Source organism: Triticum dicoccoides, chromosome 7B, assembly GCF_002162155.2.
Source record: "Triticum dicoccoides isolate Atlit2015 ecotype Zavitan chromosome 7B, WEW_v2.0, whole genome shotgun sequence".
Classification (NCBI taxonomy): Eukaryota; Viridiplantae; Streptophyta; class Magnoliopsida; order Poales; family Poaceae; genus Triticum; species Triticum dicoccoides.
Window position 1 is genome coordinate 320,945,193 of NC_041393.1, and position 8,966 is coordinate 320,954,158.

At 47.7% G+C, this 8,966-nt stretch overlaps 1 protein-coding gene across 1 annotated transcript; it reads left to right on the plus strand.

Annotated features, from left to right (window-relative positions):
- Positions 1–701: 701 nt before the first annotated feature.
- On the plus strand, positions 702–4,058 carry LOC119336857 (RNA polymerase sigma factor sigA-like). The gene is made up of 10 exons (XM_037608938.1): positions 702–1,051; positions 1,132–1,851; positions 2,020–2,218; positions 2,323–2,415; positions 2,503–2,631; positions 2,745–2,798; positions 2,895–2,972; positions 3,075–3,137; positions 3,208–3,320; positions 3,657–4,058. The coding sequence occupies exons 2-10, from the start codon at positions 1,154–1,156 to the stop codon at positions 3,763–3,765; spliced, it is 1,536 nt and encodes a 511-aa protein (XP_037464835.1). The 5' UTR covers positions 702–1,051; positions 1,132–1,153; the 3' UTR covers positions 3,766–4,058.
- The last annotated feature ends 4,908 nt before the right edge of the window (positions 4,059–8,966 follow it).

Here is an 8,966-nt window from a genome sequence, read left to right on the forward strand (position 1 = left end):
CGCTACCGCTACGACTGCGAGGGGATGTTAGAGATATATTTGGTTTACATGTATTTGGTAGTCTAGGATTTGTAATATGTTTCCTACCATATCTCCAGGAGAGGCTTCTTGCCCTCCAAGTCTTATACTCAATATATACTCGCCCTCGAGGCTCAATAATACATCCATCATATTCCGCAACAATCCCTCTCTCTCCGTTCTAACACTCAGGTCTCTTTACGGTGCGGATCAAAGTTTTTTTTGCATTCGTGCGAATTCAGGAGGCATGTACTTACTTCCTCCGTCCCACAATGTAGTGCGCCCGCGCTTCCTAGATCTAAGTTTGATCATATATTTAACCAATGAGATCAAATGCGCCGGCAGCAAAAATTATACCACTGAATTAGTATCGAGATGGCGAATTCAATGATATAATTTTTACTCCCGTCGCAGTCGGTCCCATTATTTAAATATGTGGTCAAATTTAGATTTTAGGAAACGCGGACACACTACATTATATATTGTGGAATGAAGGGAGTATCGTTTTTGTGCGTGAAAGGAAGTGCCGTGAAATCAAAACGAGGAGAGGGGACGTGTGGAGGCAACGGGGAGGGGACGATCTTTTGTTGCCAGGTGGCCCGGGCGCAGGATCTGGTGGTCGTGGCGCGCGCTCGGCCTCGGCGTCCAGACGAGAGGCCACCGGCGAATATCTCCCCCCGCCAATGGCCTCCCGCCCTCACTCACCCTATCCTCTCCTCCCCCTCCGGCCCAGCTTCTCCACTGCAGTAACGCAGTAAAACCAGCGCGCGCAGCAGTGGAGCCGGCCGCCGCTGCCGCTGCCACCGCACGCACGAGCGCACTGTTAATAGCCTCTCCGTCTCTCTCTCTCTCTCTCTCTCTCTCTCTCTCTCTCTCGGCGTGTGGTGTCCATTGAGCTTCTAGTTTACTAGTACGCTAGTACTCCGTACTTGGTTATTGTCTCCGACGCCCGCGCCGTCGTCTTCCTCTTCCTCCCCTTCCCCTTCCCTTGATTCTTCGTCGCTTCCGCCTGCCGCCCCGCGCCGCCGCACAGGTACGAGCTTCCTATCTCTTCTTTCTCTGTTTCTTGAAACACAGTGTTTTGTAATCCCTCGCCGCGCTCATACGGCGCAGATAACTAAACGGGTGGCGAGACATGACGGCGACGCCTGCCTTGATCGGGCTGAGCGCAGGCAACCGCCTTCTCAGCACGTCCTTCGGGCCGCCCAACGACCTGCTCTCCGACAAGGTCAACTGCCACATGAGCAGCGCGGCGGGAGACGCCCACGGCTCCTCCTCGCTGCAGTTCGCGCCACCGGCCGCGTCCAAGCTCACCGTCGCCGCGCACAGGCTCAAGCTCTCCCCACATGGCCGCGCGCAGGTCATGCGGGCCCTCAGGCAGAGCGCGCCTGCGCTCGCGCCGCAGCCTCCTCCGTTGTTGCCCGCCGACGAGTTCTCCCTCGATGCCATTATCCTACTGCAGAGGTCCATGCTCGAGAAGCAGTGGCAACTCCCCTTCGAGGAGGAGGAGGACGACGACGGCGGCGGCGATGGCCACCATGTGGAGGCCATTGGTTCGGCCGAGGACGATGACGGCAAGGGCAGGAGCAGCTCCGTCGTCGTGGCGCGCTCCGGCGTCTCGGCGAGGCAGCGGCGGATGAGCGGCCGGAGGCGTGGGAGGTCCAAGAAAGGCAGCGGCGCCGTGCACCTGATCATCAGCCCCGAGCTGCTGCAGAGCAGAAACCGCATCTACCTTCGCGGTACCGTCAGCAAGGAGCTCCTCACGCACAAGCAGGTTGTCCACCTCTCCAAGAAGATCAAGGACGGGATATGGCTGCAGCAGCAAAGATCAAAGTATGGGATGGGAGTGCTCTTCCCCAAATTTAGTGACCCATTCAACCAACATAGTACTATATGCTTCTTCTCCGAATCCGAAATCAAGAACCATTGTCACTGCTGCTTTGCGTTGTGCTATGAAGTTGACACTTTTGCCTAACCTCTGAGTCTCAAACATTGATTCAGGCTGAAAGAAAAACTGGGGAATGAGCCGTCGTACAAGCAGATGGCGCAATCACTTCGGATATCGACGCCGGAGCTACGGTCAAGAATGCGCGAGTCGTTCCTCGCGAGGGAGGTGCTAACAATGAGCAACATCCGTTTGGTCATATCCATCGCCCAGAAGTATGACAAGCTGGGGGTTGAGCTGTCCGACCTGATTCAGGTAATCACATCCTCCTGTTCATGGGCATTTGTTTCACTAGGACAGTTAGCATGTTTCACAAAAATCAACATGTAACATGTTGGGCAATTTGGCTGGTGATTCAGGGTGGTCTCATAGGGCTACTCCGCGGGATCGAAAAGTTCGATGCATCCAGGGGCTTCAGAATTTCCACTTATGTATACTGGTGGATTCGTCAGGTGAGACCTCTTTGCTCATCTCATCAGTACGTACTAACGAGAGAATCTTTGCACTCCTTATCCATTCATTACTTTCCTTGTTACCAGGGTGTTTCAAGAGCACTGGCCGACAACTCGAAAACATTCAGGCTCCCTACTTACCTGCATGAGAGGCTGATTGCGATTCGTGGCGCAAAGTACGCATTGGAGGACCAAGGGGTTTCTCCGACAACGCAAGTAGGGCGGACTACTAGTTTTATTTGCGTGAAGCATTTCAAGCGGCATGATTTTGTGTGTGTTCATCATGTTGCTCTGTTACTTCTTCTCTAACCTTTCGTCATTGTCCTTAGAACATCGCAAAGTTGCTCAATATATCGGAGAAGAAAGTGCACAATGCTGCAGAGGTATTTACATATTTATCGTCCCATGTATGATTTCTTATGTTTAGCCCTTTTACACCTTTGGGCTTCTCACAATGATTTTGCATCTTCAAAATGCAGGCTGTCAATAAGGCTCTTTCGTTGGATCAACAGGCATTCCCCTCCTTAAATGGCCTACCCGGAGATACACTCCACAGCGTAAGCTGTTACACTACCACACAATAAATACCACCAAAATACTTTTTCACGATGAAATATTCCTCGGGGTTAACTTTGATTTCCTCCTCCACTCATTCTCAGTATATAGAGGATCAAAATGTTGCGAATGACCCATGGCATGGATTTGAGGAGTGGTACCTAAAGGTAACCTTTATTGCTATTGTTGTTCGCTTCCTCGTGATTTTCAGTCATCTTAAGATTCTGCTGATACCAGGAGGAAGTCAACAAACTTCTAAACTCAAATCTCACTGAACGTGAGAGGGACATTATTCAGTTATACCATGGTATAGGGAAACAATGCCATACATGGGAGGATATTAGCAGACAGTAAGTATTACTTCTTCAACTGAACAAGAACTTTTGCCATGCCCTGCGCTTATTAATTGCTGTCAAAAGCAAATGCCATCAAGGCAACATCACAATTTTCTGATTCCTTTTTCTGCCAAGGTTATTTTATGTCACAATCAAGTATTTGTTCGCCTGAAAATGTTTTGAAATTTCCGCATACAATGTTCATAACATCGACATGTTTTCCGACAAAGGGTGGATTTTATTAGCTAAAAATGGAGCATCAAGAGGATACAGACATGACCATTACTAACTGAACCACAGTTCTTTCTTGCCACATGATAGTCTAATCCTGATCTTTGAAACATTCTTCAGGTTCGGGTTATCCAGGGAGAGGGTGAGGCAACTAGGGCTTATCGCAATGGAGAAGCTGAAGCACGCCGCGAGGCAGAAAAAGCTGGATGCGTTGCTCCAGGATTACTGAGCTGAGGTGTTTTTCATGTTGTGCTGGACCGGATCCATACACGCAGTGGTTGTATATACTCGAAAAGAGAGAGCGACAACACAGGTTACATCATTGAAAGGCTTCTACTGCCACTCACTTGCAGATAATCATACATGTACATTTTGTGACAATAGGCATGCAATGATCAAAGTCTCAATGCCACATTTTCCTTGGAAGCCGTTCAAGTATTCTGTATTGTATATATAGTGAATGCCTCATGTAGCTTGGTCAAATAGAGCAAGACCTATCTCATGAATCTTTCTCCTTTGTTATTGGTATGGCTTGCTATCTAAAACTTTGTTGTTCTGCTGAAGTATGTTGCCCTTATGACAAAGCAGATGATACGAGAGCGATCTAGCGTTCGCGACCTAGTGATCTAGGATACTGGCGGTTAAGCCGTGCGCCCGCCAGGGATGGAGACGTCGGGGCGGTTCTTCATTGGTCATGACGGTGTTCCCCTTGTTCATCTAGGGTTCGGCCACGGCCGCCTTCGATCTGCCTGTCGCTGCTGGAGATGATGGCGGCGGTGGGGCTTTTCCTTCATCGTGGCCCCTGGGTAGTTCATCTAGGGTTCGGCCACGGCTGCCTTCAATCTCCCCGTCGCTGCTAGAGATGATGACGGTGGTGGGGCTTTCCCTTCATATTGGCCCCTAGGCGCGACTATGTCAAATCTCGCGCGGGTCTTTGGAGCCGTACATCGGCCTGAGGGACCAGTGGATGGCTTCGATGGAGGACAATGGTCTCCGCATGTTCTCATGCGGTGGCCAAGGTGGACCAGCATGGGTGGATGGCTTCGATGGAGGACACTGGTCTCCGCATGTTCTCATGCGGTGGCTAAGGGGGACCAGCATGGCTTCTACCGCATCATATCGACGAGTCTTGGTGACGGTACCAAATCCGGCAGATCTCGGGTAGGGGGTCCCGATCTGGTAGCCTTGGCTAGATGGTAACAAGACACAAGGGAGACATCGATGTTTACCCAGGTTCGGGTCCTCTCAAAGAGGTAAAACCCTACGTCCTGGATAGCGTTTTTTGGATGAAGTATTAGTAGTACATGCAGTTGGATTAATGCTCTACTTATCACGGACATAATTCCTATATGGGATTATGCCATGAATGATCATAGTCATAAATATTACAATCTTTTCAATTGCCCAGCTATAATTTGTTTACCATGCCATTCGCCTGTTTGAGAGAAAGATGCCACTAGCGATTCTATGCCCCCCTGTTCTACTCTCCATTAATAAATTCTTCTACAAAAATTGCTCTTTTATTTTTCGTTTCACTCCACTACTATCTATCTCTATTTCCTTTTAATCTTGTAACTAGCAAGACAAGGGGCTTGACAACTCTTTGCCATGCTGGCTGCAAGTTTTAATTGTGTTTGTGTGCAGGTGTTATTTATTTTGTTAGCTTAGAGGCTTTTACTGGTTTGATAAACCTTGGTTTTTAATTGAGGGAAAACTATGCTGTTGTTCCCCTTCACCCTTCCTGTTTGGGAAACCCAACGCCTCCCGCGGGAGTAGAAAATAAATTTCTGGTGCCGTTGCCGGCGAGTCTTCTACTACCAAATCAAGTGCCTTCACACAAACCGTTTATTTACTTGCTTTATTTTTTTCCTAGTTACTTTTGCTTCTTGCTTTGCTTACCAAAAAATTCCAAAATACCAAAAATACCTTGTGCTGCTATTCTTGCTTTTTGTTGCTATCATGGCTAGTTCTTCACTTGTTTTTTCCACGCCTGAGTGAGAAATGCTTAATTTTTAACAAAGGAGCGGAGAGAGTTTAAAAGATTCTTGGTACATAATTTGTGATGCTCAAAATATATCTACTCATAAGCAATTTACCACAATTCTTCTTAAAAAAATTATGTTGGCATTACTAGTTGGTATAGGTTTGTCATTGATACTTGTTGGGAAACATTGCATGGAAAACAAAAAAAATTCTACGCAGACGCAATGATATATCTATGGAGATGCATAGCAACAAGGGGGAGAGTATGTCTACGTACCCTCGTCGACCGTAAGCAGAAGCTTTTGACAACACGGTTGATGTAGTCGAACATCTTCTAGCTTCGACCGATCAAGCACCGAACGTACGACGCCTCCGAGTTCTGCACATGTTTAGCTCGGTGACGTCACTCGCCTTCTTGATCCAGCAAGGTGCCGAGGTAGTAGACGAGTTCCGTCAGCACGACAACGCAATGACGGTGATGGTGAAGTGATCCGCGCAGGTCTTTGCCTAAGCACTAGAAGATATGACCAGAGGCGTAAACTGCAGAGGGGGGCGCCGCACATGGCTAATAATTAGTGTTGTGTGTTCTAGGCGCCCCCCTAGTGCCGGCCTCCTCTCCCTACCTCCTTTATATACGGGGGGCGCCATTAGAAGACAGAAGAATTTCTCTAAGCAGTGTGCGGCGCCCCCTTGCTACCTCTTGAGCACTGCGTTGGTTTTCCCATGAAGAGGAAAGGGTGATGCAACAAAGTAGAGTAAATATTTCCCTCAGTTTTTGAGAACCAAGGTATCAATCTAGTAGGAGGCTCCACGCAAGTCCGTCGTACCTACACAAACAAACAAGAACCTCGCAACCAACGCGAGAAAGGGGTTGTCAATCCCTTCACGGCCACTTGCGAAAGTGAGATCTGATAGAGATAATAAGATAAGATAAATATTTTTGGTATTTTTATGATATAGATTGGAAAGTAAAGATTGCAAAATAAAGATAGGTTGGAAACTTATATGATGGAAAATAGACCCCGTGGCCCTAGGTTTCACTAGTGGCTTCTCTCAAGATAGCGTAAGTATTACGGTGGGTGAACAAATTGAAGGAAATATGCCCTAGAGGCAATAATAAAGTTATTATTTATTTCCTCGTATCATGATAAATGTTTTCATGCTAGAATTGTATTAACCGGAAACATAATACATGTGTGAATACATAGACAAACATAGTTTCACTAGTATGCCTCTACTTGACTAGCTCATTGATCAAAGATGATTGAGTTTCCTAACCATAGATATGAGTTATCATTTGATCAATGGGATCACATCATTAGAAGAATGATGTGATTGACTTGACCCATTCCGTTAGCTTAGCACTTGATCGTTTAGTATGTTGCTATTGCTTTCTTCATGACTTATACATGTTCCTATGACTATGAGATTATGTAACTCCCGCTTACCGGAGGAACACTTTGTGTGCTACCAAATGTCACAATGTAACTGGGTGATTACAAATGTGCTCTACAGGTGTCTCCGAAGGTACTTGTTGAGTTGATGTATTTCGAAATTAGGATTTTTCACTCCGATTGTCGGAGAGGTATCTCTGGGCCCACCCGGTAATGCACATCACTATAAGCCTTGCAAGCAATGTAGCTAATGAGTTAGTTGCTGGATGATTCATTACGTAACGAGTAAAGAGACTTGCTGGTAACGAGATTGAACTAGGTATTGAGATACCGACGATCGAATCTCGGGCAAGTAACATACCGATGACAAAGGAAACAACATATTTTGTTATGCGGCTTGACCGATAAATATCTTCGTACAATATGTGGGAGCCAATATGAGCATCCAGGTTTCGCTATTGGTTATTGTCCGGAGACGTGTCTTGGTCATGTCTACATAGTTCTCGAACCCGTAGGGTCCGCACGCTTAAAGTTTGGTGACGATCGGTATTATGAGTTTTTGTGTTTTGATGTACCGAAGGTAGTTCGGAGTCCCGGATATGATCACGGACATGACAAGGAGTCTCGAAATGGTCGAGACGTGAAAATCGATATATTGGATGACTATGTTCGGACACTGAATAGTTTCGGAAGGTTTCGGACATATACCGGAGTACCGGGAGGGTTACAGGAACCCCCCCGGGGGGTTTATTGGGCCTCATGGGCCCTAGTGGAGAAGAGGAGGGGCGGCTAGGGCAGGCCGCGCGCCCCCTCCCCCTCTAGTCTGAATAGGACAAGGAGCGGGGGGGGGGGGGGCTTTCCTTCCTCTCTCTCTCTCTCTCTCTCTCTCTTCCTTCCCCTCTCCTACTCCAACAAAGAAAGGAGGAGTCCTACTCCCGGTTGGAGTAGGACTCCCCCCTTGGCACGCCCTCCTCCTGGCCGGCCGCCTCCCCCCTTTCTCCTTTATATACGGGGGCAGGGGGCACCTCTAGACACAACAATTGATCATTGATCTCTTAGCCGTGTGCGGTGCCCCCCTCCACCATATTCCACCTCGGTAATATCATAGCGGTGCTTAGGCGAAGCCCTGCATCGGTAGCATCATTGACACCGTCATCACGCTGTCTTGCTGATGAAACTCTCCCGCAAAGCTCTGCTGGATCGGAGTTCGTGGGATGTCATCGAGTTGAACGTGTGCTGAACTCGGAGGTGTCGTACATTCGGTACTTGATCGGTCGGATCGTGAAGACGTATGACTACATCAACCGCGTTGTGCTAACGCTTCCGCTTTCGGTCTACGAGGGTACATGGACAACACTCTCCCCTCTCGTTGCTATGCATCACCATGATCTTGCGTGTGCGTAGGATTTTTTTTGAAATTACTACGTTCCCCAACAGTGGCATCCGAGCCTGGTTTTATGCGTAGATGTTATATGCATGAGTAGAACACAAGTGAGTTGTGGGCGATACAAGTCATACTGCTTACCATCATGTCATACTTTGGTTCGGCGGTATTGTTGGATCAAGCGGCCCGGACCGACATTACGCGCACGCTTACGCGAGACTGGTTCTACCGACGTGCTTTGCACATAGGTGGCTGGAGGGTGTCAGTTTATCCAACTTTAGCTGAACCGAGTGTGGCTACGCCCGGTCCATGAGAAGGTTAAAACAACACTAACTTGACGAAATATCGTTGTGGTTTTGATGCGTAGGTAAGAACGGTTCTTGCTCAGCCCGTAGCAGCCACATAAAACTTGCAACAACAAAGTAGATGACGTCTAACTTGTTTTTGCAGGGCATGTTGTGATATGATATGGTCAAGACATGATGCTAAATTTTATTGTATGAGATGATCATGTTTTGTAACAAAGTTATCGGCAACTGGCAGGATCCATATGGTTGTCGCTTTATTGTATGCAATGCAATCGCCCTGTAATTGCTTTACTTTATCACTAAGCGGTAGCGATAGTCGTAGAAGCAATAGTTGGCGAGACGACAACGATGCTACGATGAA